The 21,447-nt window shown below is 34.1% G+C and overlaps 1 protein-coding gene across 5 annotated transcripts in view; it reads right to left on the reverse strand.

Annotated features, from left to right (window-relative positions):
* The window catches only part of VPS54 (VPS54 subunit of GARP complex), a 139,757-nt gene that overhangs the window by 107,744 nt on the left and 10,566 nt on the right, over nucleotides 1-21,447 (reverse strand). For 4 of the 5 annotated variants that reach the window (XR_006300984.1, XM_043603504.1, XM_043603501.1 and 1 more), the window contains exons 2-5: nucleotides 14,107-14,262; nucleotides 12,128-12,369; nucleotides 3,473-3,551; nucleotides 1,501-1,535 (exon numbers count right to left, since the gene is read on the reverse strand). Coding sequence is in view for 4 of the 5 variants with exons in the window: in XM_043603504.1 (XP_043459439.1) it covers nucleotides 1,501-1,535; nucleotides 3,473-3,551; nucleotides 12,128-12,369; nucleotides 14,107-14,242 (492 nt within the window). In the remaining variant the exon portion in view is untranslated. The remainder of the gene's footprint in view (nucleotides 1-1,500; nucleotides 1,536-3,472; nucleotides 3,552-12,127; nucleotides 12,370-14,106; nucleotides 14,263-21,447) is intronic. The other variant, XM_043603503.1, reaches the window with a different exon arrangement.

A 21,447-nucleotide genomic window follows, 5' to 3' on the forward strand; every position in this document is an offset into this window, starting at 1 on the left:
AAAAAAAAAGCCTTTTGTTGTGTTTTTTTTTAACCCCCTCACTGATTTGTATCTTGCCACTCCCACTACTTAGAAGTTACATTGTAGTAATGCTCAACTATCTTCCATACCCTCATGCTGTTATCTTTGTATGCACTTTCAGCCTAGAATGCTCTTTCCTATTTCCTAGAGAATACAACCCAAACAAAAGGACAAATTTATCTCTGTATGATTACTTACTCGATCTCTGAACACATCAATTACCCCATCTTTGAACACAAGTACATATACCACATATATTTATCTCATACTTTACAAAAATTATTTATTTAATATGTGTATTGCCCCCTGGAGACCATATGCTCCTGGATTTACAGCTAATTAATCTTTGTATCTCTACTACCTAGCATAAGGCCTGAAACACAGTTTAACTTAACTACTTACCTAATTAATTTCTATTTTTTATTTTTACTGATTGATTTTACCTATATCCAAAAACTAGTATAAAGGGATAGGGAAAATCTAACTAGGGACATGAGTGTATTTTCTAGTCCCGCTTTAGTATATTTTAAAGTACTTATTAATTCAATAAATATTTACTGATAATCTAACTCTTATGCTAGGCACTAAAGGGGAAACAAAGATAAATTATTACATAGGTCTTAATCTTAAGGATCTTCAGTCCACTAGATGTGATAAAATACACACATAAATATCTTATAAAAAGTGACAAATGCCTTAAAAAGGAAGGCACAGGTCTACATAAAATGCTATGGAAATTCAGCAAAAGGGCCAATTATCTTCAGTTGGAAAGATATGTATTTATGTAAGGTTGCCATTTAAGCAAGAGAATGTAAAGAAAGGATCAGATATGAAGAGTTGAGGGAAAAGTCTTCCAGTTAAAGGAACAGTACAAGTAAAGCACAGAGCCAGCAAAAAAGTTTGGCTGAAATAAAGAATGTGTAAAGATTAGTAAGCAAAAGTTAAGAGAGTGATTATGATGGAAATGAATAATTAAGGGTCTTAAATGACAAGAGTTTGAATTTTATTTTGTAGGAATCAAAGAACTGTAGAAATGACTGCCCTCTTCTTTTTGCTTCTGTCTTGTCTTTCTCTGTCTTCTCACCCTAGAGAGCAGTTATCACAGACCTCTTGGAGAATCTGATTAATGCAATGGCCTCTTTCCCCTGGGGGAACAGGGGGACATCTACTACATACCTCTACAAAATTTTTCACACAAAGGAAAGATCTCCTAATAATGTGAAGGGGCAGTAAGATCAATAAAATTCTTTTTTAGAATGGAGAGACTTAATTATATTTGTAAGTTTCAGCAATGAAGAAGAAACTGATGAAGTACAAGAGAGAAGAAAAATGATGCACAAAGTCCCAGAAGACGCAAAGTGGTTAAAGTGTGAGAAAGTCAAATGAAAGCTTCTTATAAGGCAAAATTAAAGATATTTAAGATTATAAAAAGTTAAAGATATTAAAAAGCAGTATTCTCATTTATTAAAGCTTTGTTACCTTAGGTACTTGCTCCAGATCTGTCCTGGATTTATCTATGAAAAAGAGGAAAATACGATTTTTTAAACTTGTTTTCACTTTATTCCATAAAATACATTTTGACTAGATTCTGTACTATGCCACTATATAACCACTTAAATTCCCTCAACAAACATCTATCAGGTACTTCCTGTATGCCTAGTAGTAGACAAAACACTGAATAAATCCTAGGTTTCAAATAATTTTAATCAATTGCATGGTATCAATAAAACAACTAAATATATTTCAAGTCTTTTTTAAATGGACACAGAAAGCTTGTTGATATCTTATTAAGTTTTGGTGAAATTAAGTTTGGCATACAGTTAAAAAATGAATTCAATACTAATATAGGAACACTGTTTTTATTGTTCAAAATACCCACCATCCCATCCAGAACTTATGATCAAAGATTTTAACACCATATTAATTTTCTTCTTAGACATTTAGTTTGTATCAACAACAAACCTGCAAAGGAACCTACTTTACCTTCATCTCACCAACTAGATCTCAGAGGACATACCCTTTCAAAAGTAACCTTTCTGGGTTGGACTCCATGCCTTCCTGCCTCTTTCATGAGCTTGCTTCGTCCTCAATTACCCTGCCTCTTTCTGTATCTTCAACCTGTTGCCTTCTAATAGCTCTTCCTGTCTGCATACAAACATGCTCAGCTTTCTCCCATTAAAACAAACAAACAAAGATAAAGCTAAAACCCAGGGCCTGGAGTAGGCTGAGGCAAGGGAGGACCTCCAGTACAAAATTTAAGAAAGCACTCACTCTCAGGGTTATGCAAATGCCTCTCCCGCCTCATCTAGTGTTGACCATGCAAAAACATTCTTCCACTCTGTTCTAGATAGCCAATATCCTGTATCTCAAACCCTAAAGTCATACCCACATTGGTAGTCTCCATTTCTTTCTCTTGTACTCACTCCTTAACATATAGTATTGTATTTTCTGTAACTATCACTTTAAGTCTGAATGTCCTCTTTAAGATCTCCTAAATTGCGAAATCCAAAGAAACTTCTCAGTGTGCAAACTGATCTATCATTACCAACAACTAACTGATGACCAAAACCTGTGCTTTGATCTCTAACTTATCTCTCAAATGCCTAAATTCTTTTCCATCTTCATTTTAACTGCTTTTGGGGCCACATGATTTCTCACTTGTATTACTTCAATAGCCTTTTACTATCTCTTTGTCTCCAATTTTACCATCTTCCTTAAATTTATCTTCTACAACTATTTTCACAGTGAAATGTATAATCATAAATCTGATCATGTCTGGTTAAAAATATTTTGTGGCTCTGTACTGCTTTTAGAAAAGAAAAATTCCTTAACATGGCACATAAGGCACTTCATATTAGGGCCAACTCCGCTGCCCACTTCTTCAGCCTCATATCTTGCTCCCAGAAGAGCCAATATACCCAACTCTTGTAGTTTCTTGAAGATGCTCTGTTCTCTCTTGACTCTACTGCTTTGCTTTTACTGTTCCCTCTTCCTAGAAGGCCTTTTCTCCACATAAATCTTCTTAACAGCTACTTTAAAACACAGGCAATCATCAACTCTAGGAAGTTTTCTAAGGCTTAACAAATCAGGAGCTCTATACAATCTTACCACACTGAACTTACTGCTTGATATACAGTATTGCAACCTTACTCAGGAGACTTTCAGCTTCTTGAGGACAAGTGTTCTTTCTTATTCAACTATTATTAAGCAACAAGCAAAGTACCAAGCACCCAGATGTTAAATAAATATTTGTTGAAGTGAAGGATAACACTATGAGCCCCATGATTTTTCTTTCTCAAAAACTTTTGAAAAAGATTATGATCACAGGCTATAAAAATTTCACTAGAAATAAAAGATCCCCAAATTAAGATTTTGTTTGTTGATATTTACACTGTGCTACAAATACCACATATTCATCTATATATTTTCTACAAATAGCACATATTCATACCATGAGTATGTAAGAGAGTCCTGTCAAAAGTATCTTTAGGAGGACAAATATTCTTGCATCTCTCATGAGTCTTCTCTTTCTATAAAAAGACAAATAACAAAATAAATGCTATGTAGCAATATGAAAGCATCAAAATATTTCACAAAAGAATATACCAAATTAGTTGTACAAATTTTAATATGAAATCACTAACCTCTTGAACTTAAACAAGTATGCTTAATAAACCAAATATGAACTCTTTGAACACCTATATGCTTATTTATACCCATCCCATTTTATATAATTATAGTAAAACCTCCATAAATTTGGAATGAAGTGGGGGTACAAATGAAAGATCCTTATTTACATAACAGAAATCAATTGAGAATAACTTTTTAAAACAAGGAAGGAAATGTGAAAACCTATATACCTAAGATAGAAAGATAGGTATCAGTTAACCCTTTGTGACTCAAGGAAAAAGAAACCTCACTGACTTTAGATTAGATGATCACTAACAATTCTATCTTTTCAGAGACACCATAAATAGTACACATAGGGAAGTGGAGTATGATAAGGAAAAAATACTGAGCTGGTAGTGTTCAGACCTCTGATAGCAACTGTGGCAGAAACTACAGGATTGTCTTCAAACATGGTTATACATTTTGCAGTCCTACCCACAACGAATAAGAGTTCCTATTAGCCTATATTCTTGCCAGCATTTGGTGCTATCAGTGTTTCAATTTCTGATAGATTTCAGTTCTCATAGATTTCAATTTCAAATTCTGATAGATGTGTAGTGGCATCTCATTGTTATTTTAATTTGCAATTCCCTAATGACATATGAGCATCTTTTCATATGCTTATTTGACATCTATAAGTATTCTTTTATGAGATGCCTGTTCAGATCTTTCACCCATTTTTTTTATTGTGGCAAAATATACATAAAACTTTTCACTTAAAACGTGATTATTAGTGATATTGACTATCTTTTCACATGCTTATTGGTCATTTGTACATCTTCTTTGGAGAAATGTTCATTCAAGTCCTTTTCCCATTTTTCAGTTGGGTTGTTTCTTATTGTTGAGTTTTAAGAGTTATTTGTACATTTTGGATACCGATCCTTTATCATATATGTGTTTTGAAAACATTTTCTCCCAGTGTCTAGCTTGTATTCTTTCTTTTAATGGTCTTGCACAGAGTGGAAGTTTTAAATTTTAACTAAGTCCAACTTGTCAATTTTTTTCTTTCATGGATTGTACTTTTGATGCCATTATCTAAAAAGTCATCACCTAACTCAAAGTCATGTATTTTTCTCCTATGTAATCTTCTAGTTTTACAGTTTTGCATTTTACATTTAGGTCTATGATCCATTTTGTGCTAATTTCTGTGAAAGGTGTGGGTAGTCTGTGTCTAGATTCTTTTTATTTATTTATTTATTGCATGTGGATATCTAGGTGTTCCAGCACCATTTATTCAAAAGACTATGGAAATGCCTTTGCACCTCTATCAAAAATCAGTTGACGATATTTGTGTAGGTCTATTTCTGAGCTCTCTTCTGTTCATTTGGTCTGTATATCTATTCTTTCACAAATACTACACTGTCTATATTACTATATCTTCACGGTAAGTCGTGAAGTCAATTAGTGTCAGTCTTCCAACTTGGTTCTTCAATACTTTGTTAGCTATTCTCTTTTCCCTTTCTTTATAAACTTTGGAATTTGTTTCTTGGTATCTACAAAATAAATTGCTGGAATTTTAACTGAGCTTGCGTTGAATCTATAGGCCAAGTTGGGAAGAACATTTTGACAATACTGAGTCTTCCTATCCACATAAATGGAATCTCTATTTAGATCTTCACTGATTCCTTTCATCAGTTTTGTAATTATCCTCATATAGATCATATTCTGTTAGATTTATACCTAAGTATTTCATTTTCTTTGGTGCTAATGTAAATGGTGCTGTGCTAATTTCAAATTCTAATTGTCCATCAGTAGCATATAAGAAAGCAATTTACTTTTGTAGTATTAGCCTTGTATCCTGCAACTTTGGTATAATCGCTTATTAGTTACAGGAGTTTCTTTACTGACTCTTTGGGATTTTCTACATAGACAATCATGATATCTGTGAATAAAGACAGTTTTATTTCTTCATTCCCAGTGTATATACCTTTTACTACCTTTTCTTGTCTCATTGTGTAGAGTTTCCAGTATGATGTCAAAAGGAGTGGTAAAAACAGACATCCTTAGCTTGTTCCTGATCTTAAGTAGGAAAGCATCTAGTTTCTCACTATTAGTTGTAGGGTTTTTGTAGATACTATCAAGTTGAATTTGTTTCCCTTGGGGCACCTGGGTGGCTCAGTCAGTTAAGCGTCTGACTGGCTCAGGCCATGATCTCACAGTTGATGAGTTTGAACCCCACATCAGACTCTGTGCTGACAGCTCAAAGCCTGGAGCCTGCTTTGGATTCCGTGTCTCCCTCTCTCCCTGCTCTCCCCTGCTCGTGCTCTGTCTCTCTCTCAAAAATAAACATTAAAAAAATTTAAAAAATGAAAATAAAAAGTTCCCCTATATTCCCAGTTTGCTGCATTTTTATCATGAATGGGTACTGAGTTTTATCAAATGTTTTCTCTGTATCTATTGATATGAACATACGACTTTTCTTCTTCAGCCTGTTAATTTATGGATTACACTAATTGCTTTTTGAATATTGGATCAACCTTACATATCTGGAATAAATCCCACTTAGTTATGGTATAGAATTCTTTTTATACATTGTTGGGTTTGATTTTCCAATATTTTGTTAAGGACTTTTGCAACTATGTTCATGAGAGACAGTGGTCTGTAGTTTAACTTTTTCATAATGTTTTTGTCTAATTTCAATATTAGGTTAATGCTGCATAAATAAGTTAGAAAGTATCCCCTTTGCTTCCATTTCCTGGAATAGATCATAAAGAACTGGTATAACTTCTTGCTTTAATGGTTGGTACAATTCACCAGTGAACTCATCTGGCCCTGGCGTTTTCTATTTTGAAAAACTATTATTGATTCAATTTCTTTAATAAGTATAGATTTATTCAGACAGAATTTGTGGGCATACAGTTTGTTCATAATATTATTTTACTATCTTTTTAATGTCCATGAGATCATTAGTGATATGACCTCTTTCATTTCTAGTACTAATAATTTATGTCTTTTTTTTTTTAATTAACTTGGCCAGACAATTATCAAGTTTATTGATCTTCTCAAAGAAACAGCTTTCAGTTTTATTGATTCTGTTGATTTCCATTTTTCAATTTCACTGATTTCTGGTCTAATTTTTATTATTTCTTTTCTTGTTTTGTTTTATTGTAAGATACTTGACACATGATGTCATTAGTTTCAGGTACAAACACAGTGATTCACCTTCTGCTAACTTAGAATATCATTTGTTCTTTTTGTCTCCTGTGGTAAAAGCTTAGATTATTAATTTTAGATTTTTTTCTTCACTAATATACGCATTCAAAACTATTAAATTTCCCTCTAAGCAATGCTTTCACTAACCCACACATTTTGATACATTTCTATCAACTTTTCCTTAAGCTCACTGATTCTTTTCTCTGACATTTCATGTCTGGTGATGAATCCATCAAAGGCATTCTTCATTTCTGCTGTTTTCTATTTCTAGAATTTCCTTTTGATTCTTATTGTTTGCATCTCTTTGCTTACATTACCCATCTATTCTTACATGTTATCTACCTTTTCCATTAAGGTCTTAGTATATTAACCATAGTTGTTTTAAATTCCCAGTCTGAGAATTCCAACATTGTTGCCATCTGAGTCTCATTCTAGTACTTGCTCTTTAAACTGTGGGGTTTAAAGAATTATACTATAATTCTCTGTTGAATGCCAGATATGATGTACTGGATAAAAGGAACTGAGGTAAACAGGCATTTTGTGTGAGATTTATGTTTATCTGGCTAGGAATGAGGCTGTATTTACTGTTTGCTGTAGCTGCAGATGTTAGAGGCTAAAATTTCCTCTGGTGTCCTTGTTTTTGTCTCCCTTGCTGTCTTTTTTGTTGTTGTTGTTTAATGTTTATTTATTTACTTTGAGACAGAGAGAGAGCAAATGGGGGAGGAGCAGAGAGAGAATCCCAAGCAGGTTCGTGCTGTCAGCACAGAGCTTGACACAGGGCTCGAACTCACAAATCATGAGATCATGACCTGAGAGTTGGACACTTAACAACCTGAGCCACCCAGGTGCCCCTCCCTTGCTGCCTTTACAGATTTCTTAAATATTAAGTCTGAGACATTATTAAGACAATATTAAGTCTTTTAGTTGTATTCCCTTATTATACAGGTGCCCTATTGATATGGTGGGAAGATGTGCGAGGAAGGGAAGCATTCCAGAGTTCTGTGATTAGGCCTTTGTCTTTTAGTGAGTTTGCGCCCCTGGGCTGTTACCTTCAAAAAGCCTCTAAGTTGTTGATTTTCAGTTTTTTCAGATTTTTTCTTGTGAGAACAGGAGTAGAAGCTTCCAAGCTCCTTCTAAGCTGAACCACAAGTATTTTTAACTTTTTAAGAAATGGCTAAACTGTTTTCCAAAAGGGTTTGTACCACTCTAAATTCCCACCAACAGTATGTGAGAGTTACTCCACCAGGGCTGGCAATAGGGTGAGGCAAGCAAGGAGCCTAGGGTACAATATTTAAAGAGGTACCTACTCTTAGATTCTCATGCCCCTTCATATTTTACATCTCAGGCACCTTGCCAGCCTCATCCTAATACTCACCCTATCCTTCATATCTTCACCAAAATATGAAAGAATATGTGTAGACATGGTATTTTTTTCCTTAAATATTTGGTAGAAATCAACAGTGAAGCCATGAGTGCTTGAGTTTGCTTCTTGAAAAGGTATTTAACATCAATTTCCTTAATAAGTATAAGGCTATTCATGTTATCTATTTCTTCTTGAGTGAGATTTGGTCATTTGTGTCATTCAACAAATATGTCAGTTACTCTAACTTGTTAAGTTTATTGGCATAAAATTGTTCAAATTAGTCTTGTAACCACTGTAGAATCTGTAGTGATGTCATCACTCTCATTCTTGTTATTGGTGATTATGTTTTTTCTTCCTGGATCAGCATTGCTTATAGGTCTGCCAATTTTTTTTTTAAGTTTTTTTTTTAACGTTTATTCATTTTTGAGAGACAGAGAGAGACAGAGTGTGAGCAGGGGAGGGGCAGAGAGAGGGAGACACAGAATTTGAGACAGGCTCCAGGCTCTGTCTGTGCTGTCAGCCCAGAGCCTGACACAGGGCTCGAACTCACAAACTGCGAGATCGTGACCTGAGCTGAAGTCGGACACTAAACCGACTGAGCCACCCAGGCGCCCCTGTCTGCCAAATTTATCGATCTTCTCAAAGAATCAGCTTAGGGTTTCACTGATTTTTCTCTACTGTTTCTCTACTTTCTAGTTCACTGATTTTGACTTTGATGTTTCTTTCTTCTGCTTATTTTGGTTTAAATTTGTTCTTGTGGTAGCTTTTTAAGGTGGAAGTTGAGGTCACTAATTTGAGACTATTCTTCTTGTCTAATATATGCATCTACTGCTATAAATTGTTCCCTAAGTACCGCCAGAGTAGCATGCCACAAATTCTGATATGTTGTGTTTTTATTTCCACTCAGTTCAAACAAGAGCTGCCTTTGGAACAACGTAGGGGCTAGGGACACCAATGTCCAATAATCAAAAATCCAAGTATAACTTTTAACTCTCCAAACACTTAACTACCAACTACTGTGGACCAGAAGCCTTAACAGTAACAAAAAGTCAATTAACACATATTTTGTATATTACACATTACATATTATTTCTTAAAATAATCTAGAAAAAAAATGTTACTAAGAAAATCATAAGGAAGGGGCGCCTGAGTGGCTCAGTCAGTTGGGCATCCAATTTTGGCTCAGGTCATGATCTTGTGGTTCCTGAGTTTGAGCCCTGGGTCGGGCTCTGTGCTGGCAGCTCGGAGCCTAGAGCCTGCTTTGGATTCTTGTCTCCCTCTTTCCCTGTCCCTCCCCTGGCTCATGCTGTCTCTGTCTCTCTCTCTCTCTCAAAGACAAACATTAAAAAAAAAAAGTTTGTTTTTAAAAAAAGAAAATCATAAGGAAAATACATTTACAGTACTGTGACTGTACTTATCAAAAAAATCTGCATATAAGTGGATCTGCATGGTTCAAACCAAGTTGTTCAAAGATCAATGGTTCTAATTTCCTTTTCCTCTTCAACCCACATTTTTATTTAGAAGTGTTAATTTTGGTTTCCAAGTATTTGTGGATTTTCCACACACTTTTCTGTCAATAATTTCTAATTTAATTCTATTGTGGTCAAAGAATATACTTTGTATGACTTGAAGACTTTTAAATGTATTAACATTTGTTTTATGGTTCAGATTATGTTGATAAATGTTCCAGGAACACTTCAGAAGAAAATGTATTCTTCTGTGTTGGGTGGAATGTTGTTTCAATGTGTTCTTTCAAAGTCAATTCAGGTTGATTGACAGTGCTGTCATTGAGCACTTGTTATTGAGAGACAAGTATTAAAATCCCCAACCAGAATTGTGAATTCATCCATTTCCCCCATAAAAACCAGAATTGTGAATTCATCCATTTCCCCTATAAAATTCCTACTTTCTGTTTCATATATTTTGAAGCTCTGTTTTTACAGACTAAATGTTTAGAAATATATCCTCTTGATTAACTTAACACTTTTATCATTATAAAATAATCGCTACCCCTAGGATAGTCTTTGCTTGGAAATCTGCTTTGGTTGGTATTAATATAGCCATTCCAGCTTTCTTTTGACTGGTGTTAGCATGGTATATCTTTTTCCATCGTTTTACTTTTCAAATGTTCTGTGTCTCTGTATTTAAAGTACACTTCTTATCGGCAGCATACAGTTGGGTCTCGCTTTTTCATCCAATCTCACAACCTCTGACTTCTAATCAGGGTGCTTAAACATTTACATTTAATATGATTATTGACAGGGTTAGGTTTAGGTCTATCATCTTTAAGTTTTTCTTTTTTCTCATCCATTCTTTGCTCCCTTTTTACCCTTTTTCTGCCTTTGTTTGCATTGAGAATTTTTTTCATTTCATGTTATCTCTTCTGTTGGCTTATTAGCTATAATACTTTGTTATTTTAGTGGTTGCTTAAGGGTTTATTGTTCATAATCCTTGTTAGAAATGTAAGCTTTTTAATGGAGAGAAATAGTGTGTTTTGGTCTCTGTTGTATCCCTAGTGTTTAGAACAGTGCCTGGCACATGGAAGGCATTCAATAAATATTTGATCAATAAATGGATAAATAGAGAAGCCAAATGGTAGGTTATGGGGCATGAGATTACAAACCATCAAAAAGAAGGCATATTAAAGCTCATCCACTTAACAATATCCAGACAGCTATGATTGTTGAAAACAACACAAAAACTTGGGGCACCTGGGTGGCTCAGTTGATTAAGCATCAGACTCTTGTCTCAGCCCAGGTCTTGATCTCAGGGTCATGAGTTCAAGCCCCATGTTGCACTCCACACTAGGTAGGCATGGAGCCTACTTTAAAAAAAAAAAAAAAGAGGAACACAAAAACTCTAGACAGCATATGTGAATATACATTATATAAAAGTAAATAATATTTACAGGTGCTGTACAAAAATAGTAGGTAGTACTAAAAATTAACCAGATACTGTATAGTACTAATGCCAGTAATGTAATCATATTTAGCCTATTTCCAAATCATAAAAGGAACAAAGTAATCAAGTGAAATGAAGTCAGCTAAATGCAAATTAGGCTTGCTAATGAAAAAAGTATAAAAAGGGATATTATAAAAATATAAATATCCCCTCTTCTACATGTAATATAAAACGTGATCACTATAGTTAATAACACTGTATTGCATATTTGAAAGTTCCTAGGAAAGATTTTTAAAATCCTCATCACGAAAAAAAAAAAAAATTTTGTAACTATGTATGGTGACAGAGGTTAACTAGACTTATGGTGACCATTTTGCAATATATATAAATATCAAATCATTATGTTGTACACTTGAAACTATTATAATGTTATATGGCAATTATATTTCAGTAAAGAAAGAAGTTTTAATATCCCCTGTTCCATTTTAAAAGTGAGTTTCTTAAAAAACTAAAATGGTAACCAAAATTATATTGAAAATACTCACTAAAAATGAATAACAAGCCATCTCAAACTTAGGACCACTCGCTCAGAACTGAATGTAGAGCAATATATTATGTCTAAAGGTATCAAGACTATCTGCCAGAGCTAGCATGCTCTATTAAATTCTTTGTGGTAAATAAGAAACAAAGAAACAGTTCTATTCTGCTCATTTCTTAAACTTCACAAATCATCTGGGTTTTACTGGCCTAACAGAACAATTTTCTCCTTGGGAGGCAGGGTGGGTTGCATGTTGAATCTTAGCACTATTAGAAAAGTATAAATGTGAAAAATCACTCCAGTAAGAGAAATATATTTACATATATCTAAGCAAAGAATTAAATACAACCCAGGACAGTAGAATGAATATAGACAGAAAAGAATACTGTAAGCTCATCAAAGATTATTGGTCAAAAATCTATAATAAATCAAACTAAAGATCTTTCTATCCCTTTTGACCTGACTTCAAGATTAGATATTACCTGAGAGATTTCCTGTTGATACACTGTAAAATGTTCCTTGCTGATCTGTGGGAGGTAGAATGAAGGTATGACTTCAGTGTCCACAAAGTCCAATCCCCATGTTTTTGTGAAGAAGTCAGATTCTCTTTTTGCTAATCTAGGATCATTTAATGCTGCTGGGAGGTTTACTTTGGAATGATATATAGTCCATCTATGTTGATCTGTAACTAGAGATGGGGTAACACATAAACTATTTGAATCACCTGCAAAAAGTAAACAAGAAAACTCTGTAAACTAAGTTCTACATTTGAAAGTACATCCTAGAAAAATAAAAATTGCTTAGTTTCTGCTCTATGCCAAGGCACCAAAATCTCTCTTTTATAACAAACGTTTTAATGAAAATCAACCTGATTAAATAAACTTCAGCTTTCAGCATCAATTGCCAAGGGAAGGAAAAGCATGTAAAAGATAAAGAATACGCAAAATTTGAGAGTTGTATTTGCATCACGGGGTGGATCATAAAGAAAGTCTTTCATTAGTTCCTTTCCTTAATGTACAATTTCTCTTTTTTCAACATCAAAACTCTTCTACCTTTTTATTATATATATTCTATCCTTTAATACTCCGTATTTTTCACAGGTTTACCTCTTTTCTGTTGTATTATGGCAGACACACCTGGTTCTAATATCCTTTGTTTGGCTTATGATTAGATGCCAGAAATGCTGCTGTGGCATTAATCATAGAGGAAACAAAAATATATAGTCAATTCTTGTTATTCATGGTAGTTTTGTTCTATAAAGTCATGGTAACAATTAGCAAATACGGAACCACTATTCCTAGGGGAAATAGAGGGATAGGTACCTCCAAGCCTCTGTTCACAAAATTTTCATCAACCAATCAATAAATAATCTTCTTCTGTGTTTCTGTTTAAAGACACCTTATTTAATATATATTGTTCATTCATTAACACTGAACTCATGGCTCACACCACTGTAATTCATACCTGAATGAATTTTCTTCATTAGTGCATACATTGCAGTCTTTTTGTGCTTAGAAACACTAGAAAGCACTTCAGCCCTACATCTGGTAACCATTTTTAAACAGCAAAAGCACCAATAAAAAGCTCAAAAATGCAAAAAATGTGGCACTGTTTAGATCACAAAAAAAGATACTTGTTTATAGCATGAGAGCTAAGACAAGAAGGCAAAGTGTTGCCTTGTTCAACCTTAGGTAGGTACATGTGCATCAGGCAATTCAAATTTTTCATTCCTCTGCAAATGGCTGCAAATAATGACAAAAGTACCACAAGTATTGATTTTAGGGTTACAAATAAATTTCAGGGATCAGGCAAACTTACAAACACAGAATCCACAAATAACAAGAATTGACTATACTATGTTTAACTAAAAAGCTTCAAATCTCCAGCTTCCATTTTCAAAACTTTTTTTTCCATTTATGCAAGTAATTTCTTCTATGGAAATGCATGAAAAGAACTATATTCCAATTTTCCAATCAACTTCCAAATTATCTATCTCTTTAGTTTTAACACTATAAAATCTATTCTTTTAAGTATAGCTGACCTTTGAACAATGGAAGGATTAGGGGTACAGACCACTCCCCTCCCCATGTAGTCAAAAATCCACATCTAACTTCAACTCTGCCAAACTTTACTAATAGCCTACTGTTGACTGGAAGCCCTACAGATAACATAAATAGTCAATTAACATATTCTGTATGTTATATATATTATATACTATATCCTTACAAATAAAGTAAGCTAGAGGAAAGAAAATATTACTAAGAAATCCATAAGGAGAAAATATAGTTATAGTACTGTACTGTATTTATAAAAAAAAAAAAAGCTACATATAAGTGGACTCATGTAGTTCAAACCCCATGTTGTTCAAGGGTCAACTGTATACAGAATCTGACTACTCATTTAAAGAGAATACAAACCCTCAGGAAAAATCTTCAAACCAACGAACAGAAAAAGGCCTTACCTGTGGGCTCCTTGGGACATACATCTGGCAGTGACTGCACAGGTCGAATGTGTTTTGTTGGATCTACCTCTTTTTTAAAGAAAACATCTCTGCTGCTTCCTTGAGGCACTGGTGAAGAACTGTGGCTTGAAGCCATTGCATAAAATCACCACTCAACTGAAAATAAGTAACAAGTAATAATCAAGATACTTAACACAAATCAAAATTCATCTGTAAGTATTATGCATGTCTCACACTTTCTCTGAAAAGGATACATTATCCAAAAATCCCTCAAGGTATAAGTATACAATTTGAATACTATTAACTGTATCACTCATAATTAGTTACTAAGAAAGTTATTTGTCCTTGTTTGAAAAGTATTCTCCCGGAAGTGAAATATCTTCAGTCTTTTATCCAAAGTGCAAAATAGATACCAAAGCTGTAACCAATTATATATTAAAGATGAAAACATCCATTCATTCAGCAAGCATACAGTAATTATGCATTATAAGCAAATGGGTTTTTGAAGTCTGACTGCAGAAATTCTTCACTTACCAGCAGTATAACCTCAAGGAAATTTACTTAACCTTTGTGTACCTTACCTCATTTGTAAAAATGGACATGAAAAGAGCTCCCATTTCACAAACATTTTGTAAGAGTAAAAGGAATGGATGTATATATAAAGCATTTAAAACAACGTTCGTCTCAAAAGTTAGTGTTTATAAATGTTAGTTACCGTCACGATTATTACGACTAAGTGACAACCGTTATCAATTATAAAAGAAGTATTACTCTCCAAGGTGTCTGCAATTACATTAAGTAATGACAACAATCAAAACACTAAGCAAAAACACAGGTTAACCTATGTCTACATTGTTCACTAGGTCCTAAAAGAATTTGTGGGGCAAGACAACATAACGTAGGCTACAGTTTCAGGTAAAACTTTACAAATGAAGCAGTACATAACCTGGATACTGAAGAGCAGATAATCTTATAGTGCAGAGTATACATATGAAATAACAGGTATTCAATAAACATTTTTCAATGAAGGAATAAATAAATGAACATAAACAGAAGTTTACAGCTGAAAGGGAACTTAGAAAGATCATCTAGTCTAAGTTTCCTCATACTGGAGATAAGTATAGCAAGGCTCAGAAAGACTAGGGGGTTTACAAAGACACATGGATTTTAACAAAAAAAAAAAAAAAAAAAAAGCCTACTCAGGAAATCTGGTGAATATACTAAGGGTAAGAAATAAAGAGCAGAGGCAAAGCTGAGAATGGTGACAAAAAAATTAATCTACTCTAACTCTCCCCTAGTTTAGTGGAAAGCTAAAACTGACATTTCCTAGACTTCTTTGGGTTTTTTTTATTTTTTATTAGTTTTCTTTATTTTTGAGAGACAGAGAGAGACAAAGCGTGTGGGGGGGAGGGGCAGAGAGAGAGGGAGACACAGAATTGGAAGCAGGCTCCAGGCTCTGAGCTGTCAGCACAGAGAGAGCCCGATGCGGGGCCAGAACTCACGAACCGTGAGATCATGACCTGAGCCAAAGTTGGACGCTCAACTGACTGAGCCACCCAGGCGCTCCCCAGACTTCTTTGATTATCTGTCACAGTCCTCCTAATGCAAAAGAAACAAATCCAATTACACCACTAAGACCGTAAGAAACAAACTGTTAAGAAAATGCACAAAGATAAATAACTTCCTTAGGGTCCCTGAACAGAAAGCAAACAATAACATGAACAAAGGTTAAGGGACATGGAATAATCATTAAGACTATGTGGAAACTGACATGGCTAGAGTAAAACGCTTTTTGGGAAGTACATATATATGTATATGTATATGTATATGTATATGTATATGTATATATATGTATGTATATATATGTATATACATATATATACATATGTATATATATATGTATATATATATAACATCATATATTTGAGAGAGAAAAGATAATCTAAAGGATAGGAAAGTATATAGTACATAATCCTGTATATCAAGTATTTAGTAAGGATAATTCCAAATTTAACATAAAGTCTATTTAACTTTATTAATTTCATCAAATAAAATGACTAAATTAAAGACATTTTGACATTTGTAGAGGTAAGCTACAAATATATGGAAAATGTATTTATATTGATTGCCCATTGCTTGGTGTCAGATAAATCAAATACTGATTGATAGCACACTACTATTTCAATTTATACTATTTACCATCATGTTGTTTTAACAGCAAAAAGAAATCCTAAGCGCCATCTCAGGAAGCCAGAAATAGTTGAGGAGATGGAGACTAAACTAGTCTAGAAAACATTTCTAGACTCCTATAAGTTATTTCAGTATCTGAGGTGGTGGGAGAGTGGTACCTTATTTACTCTTTAAAGATTCTGAACTGGGACACATATGTAGGTTTTGTTTGTTTGTTTTCCTACACTTCTAATTCTTCTTATGAAATGGGGGAACATCTCTAACTATAAAGAGAGTATGTAAAATTAGGGTACTGCCTATATAGGGGAGTCCCAATTTCAAACCATTTGTCTCTCCATTTCTTTCAATCATCCTGAGTTTATTAAGATTTCCCCACAGTAAGAACCAAACGTTGTATTAATGGCCACATAAGTATGATGCAGATACTTAGTATGTGCAATCACTAGTAATAAAATATTGTGGATTTATTCATAAGGCATGGATGCATAAACAAATACACCAAATCCCTGTGGCCTCTAAACCAAACAACTTCAGCAAAAAAAATAATCTTTCATTGAAAAGCTAAAGAACAGAAATGATGAGGCATCCTAGTAAGAAAGTTTCAGTGTAACCTAAGAATAGTTTGTCTATCCAGAAAAAAAAAAAAAAAAAAAAAACCTAGCAAAAACAATAACAAAAAACACAGAATACAGGGAAAAAGAAAGCTCTATGCACTAAATGCAGGTAACCTCTGATTTCTAATACTTCCACTTTACATCTAGAAACAAATTTGGCATTTAATCAGCGGTCACCTACAATGAGAATCTGTAAATCACTCCACCATTCTTTACACAATCATCTTTTCATAATTATATCAATACCATACTCAACTATTATATTCTCTTGAAGCCTTCTTCGGTTTCTCACACTTAAGTCACCCTTTATGTATTTCTATTTTTGCAACAACCATACTGAAAATTTGGTCTTTATATAGGTCTTCTCTATTAGACTATGAACCTCTTGATGTTTCCATTTTCCTGTGTATTCTATGTGCCTAACACAATTCCTGGCACACAGATAGATATATAATAAATACTTTAGAGATGGATTAAATGGGTAATATGTAGAACAGATCAGAAGAGAGATGTTAGTTAGACAGCTACTGATAATCCTTAAGTGAATAGATAAGAGCATGGGTATGAGTTGATAAGGAAAGAAACAGTCTCATTCATTCCAAAAGAATTTGTAAGGATGAGTAAGATCAGAAACATGTGTACAGGAGTGCTGATGCATAGGGCCACTTGTACCCCAATGTTTACAGCAGCACTTTCAATAATACCCAAATTATGGAAAGAGGCTAAATGCCCATCAAGTGATGAATGGATAAAGAAGTTGTGGTTTATATACACAGTGGAATACTACGTGGCAATGAGAAAGAATAAAATATGGCCTTTTGTAGCAACGTGGATGGAACTGGAGAGTGTTATGCTAAGTGAAACAAGTCATAGAGAGAAAGACAGATACCATATATTTTCACTCTTATGTGGATCCTGAGAAACTTAACAGAAGACCATGGGGGAGGGGAAGGGGAAAAAAAAAGTTACAGAGAGGGAAGGAGGCAAACCAGAAGAGACTCTTAAAAACTGAGAATAAACTGAGGGTTGATGGGGGGGGGGGGGGTGGAAGGAGGGGAAAGTGGGTGATGGGCATGAGGAGGGCACCTGTTGCGATGAGCACTGGGTGTAGTATGGAAACTAATTTGACAATAAATTTCATATTAAAAAAAAAAAAAAGAAACGTGATTGTCTTTCTTTTATAGCTCAAAGTATCTTTTCATGTTACAAGTTAGGTTAAAAGCTTCTATTAAAAGTTCCTAAAACAACGTCACTCCAGAAGCACCCAGCATACAAAGGGCTCGGACTGGTTTCTAAATGTAGGTACACACTGTTTTTCCAAAGTTTGAATTATGCCAGTCTGCTTTTACTAAAGACCCAAATTAGCACCTGTTTTCACTAACCAAAAGAAATCCAAAGAGGATTTTTGCTTTTCTTTAAAAAGGTGAGAGGCAAAAACCGCATTCAGCGTTTGCAGCAAGCCATCACAGAGGCAGGACACACCCAAAGCAGCAAGTGTAGCACTGCCAAACTACCTCCCTGAAATTACACTCAGCACCTCACAAACAAGCTACCGTAGCTTTGAACCGTGTATCTTAGTATCTGTGCTTTTTCTCAATTTATTCTAGGCAACCATTGGTAATACGTGTCTTAAGAAATAGGAGAAGCCTAAAACATGTCATTTTTGGGGTCTGGGAACGTTCAAACATTTTCCCATAAAAATTAATGGTAAGTGTTTCTCTGCTTTACACTATTTCAGTTTTACAAAAGATTTCACAGGTATGCTCTACTTTCAAGTAATAAGTGAAAACTATACCATCTTCACAAAGAAACCACGGTTCACTGAAGAAATATCTGAGTTCAGACCTGGAGCACAGGGGGAAAAAAAAAAAGTTGATCCTGAGAACTCTTGCGTCAGAAAGCAAGTAAATGCTCAAAGACCAGAAGGATCTGTCAAAAGGACAAAGGACCAAGTAAAAAGGGTGCTCAAATGCCACTTGTGGGACAATTTGAGCACTCCAAAAAAAAAAAAAAAAAAAAAAAAAAAAAAGGAAAAGAAACTTACTTGAGTGTAACATATTGGCTAAATAAAAATTAATGAATATACAGTGATACTTAGGGGAAGAAAAAGACATGAGGAAAAGTGGGTGGAGTGGGATGAGGAAAGGAAATCTCTTCTTTACAGAACAAAGCCAGTAATAAATGTAGAAGGAAGAACTGAATTAGTTGTAACCCTAAGGTATAAACCAATTCAGGCAATAATCATCGATGTATGCTAAAGCTACTAGGTGAAAGGTTGTTCAGATTCAGAACACTCATCTTGTGCCAAAGTATTACCCCACAGATTACTAAGCAATGCAAAGAGAAAAATGTATCTTTAAAATCTGGTTGTCACTACCTTAACTAAGTCATCAAACTTGGCATCATTGACAATAGTATGACAACTTAATATTATGAGTCATGAAATGACAATATAAAATAAACATCATCACCTCTGAAGCATTCTCACCAAAAATATTTAAGCCTCTGCACCCGGAGTTAAGCTTTTCTATCCTATGGATTCCTTGGCAGTCTGGTGAAGTCTACAGACACCTTCCCAGAATAATTTAGTTTATAATGCATAAAATACATTAGATTACAATGGACAACTATACTGAGATAAACTTTTTAAAATGTAATATAGTAATTTTTTGCTTCTCACTTAATGCAAATCTATCTTAATTTCTAAGCAATAATTGAGCTTAAATATTTCAAGGTATCTGCAACACATTAATGTGACATGAAAATATTTGAAATTTCTACTAGTGACAAAGTTACAGGCAGTGCTAATATCCCTATGAAGAGTTATCTACATTCATAATTAAAGGAAACACTTAAAATCCAGTTAAAGCAGGTTTCTTTTGACCATGGCACTATTGACATTTTGAGCTGAGTAATTCTTTGTTATTGGGTGTTTTCCGTCTATGCATTTTAGGATCTTTAGATGTATTCTTGGCCTCTATTCACTTGATGTCAATAGTACCCTCCCCTGCCACATATACAGTTATGACAACCAAAAATGTGTCTAGACAAAGCCAAATATGCTGAGGTGGAGAAAAGAAGGGAGAAAACAAAATCACCCCAAGTGATAACCACTGAGTTAAAATAAAGATGATCATAAGATAAATGAACATATGAACTGACTGAAGGTGCTAATATCAATTCTTACAATAAGTATTAATAAAGGTTCATTTCTTTTTTCCTTCTATTAAAAAAATGAAGAATCCTTAGGCTGGGTGAAACCTTACAAAGGATTTTGGACTTGATCCACAAGACTAGTGAGTCATTACAGACTTAAAGACACTGGTGTTAAATCCATCACTCCATAAGATATCAGTAAGGAGGGCCAAGTACAGAACCTAAGAGGACTTGAACATTTCCGAAGAAAGAAAGATATAAAGGAAAGCTTGTGATAAAGAAGGAACATCCAAGGAGGTGGGAGAAATATCAATTGAGAATTCACAAATAAATAAGGGGGGAAAAACCATCATTTAGATTTGGCAATTAGGCAGTGACCAGTTACATCAGAAACAATGTCAAGTTCAACAGTGGGCACAGAAGCCAGACTGCAGAAGCTGGAGTGGAACAGGAGGGGAAATTAAAAAACAATGGCTATTGTTTCAAGAGACTTAATTATGAGATTACAAAACAGAATATATAATCACATTTGATATAAAAACTTTACATAACTCTCTCTACATACACATAATGTATAAAAAGGTATACAACAAAACATTAACAGTGGTTATTATAATAAGCCTTTCCTGACCACTGTATCTAAGCACATCCTCTCCCTTCTCTTCCCCCATCCACACACACACACACACACACACACACACACACACATACACACTCCATTATTCTCGATCACTAGCATTATAGCGTGATCTTTTTAGTACTTGCTCCAATTACAACCGATTATTTACCTGTTAATTTTGTCTCCCCCACAATACTGAAAACTTGTTTCATTCACCTTCCTATGCCACACTCAGCAGAGTCTAGGCAATCAGTAAAATGCATGAATATTCAATGAATGAATGAACAATATCATGGATAAAGAAGTAATAAGCACAAATAAGCCGCTAACAATGTCTCATATAAGTTCATATTCATTTCAACAATCTAAAAACATACAAAATCAAAAATACATTCTCTTCTTTGCATACATTATGTGACTTTCTAAAATTTTATTCTAGATTCTCTACATTCTTGAAACATAGTATATATAATATACTTAAGAAAACTGGCCATAAAGTGAGTTAGGTATCTATCACTTATTAGTTGTGTGACCTTAGTTTTCTCATTTTTAAAATGGAACAGCAACAGTATCTTCCACATAGCAATGTTATAAAATTTAAATGGAATATAACTTACATAACCTATGTAAGCTCATGGCACAATACTTGGCACACAGTAGACATTCAATAAACAACTTTACTACTATTTATTATTACAAACATCTTAAGTATTAATATTTGGACTGTGTCATACAAAGTTTTATAATCAATTTAAACTTTAG

Source organism: Prionailurus bengalensis, chromosome A3 (genome assembly GCF_016509475.1).
Source record: "Prionailurus bengalensis isolate Pbe53 chromosome A3, Fcat_Pben_1.1_paternal_pri, whole genome shotgun sequence".
Lineage (NCBI taxonomy): Eukaryota > Metazoa > Chordata > Mammalia > Carnivora > Felidae > Prionailurus > Prionailurus bengalensis.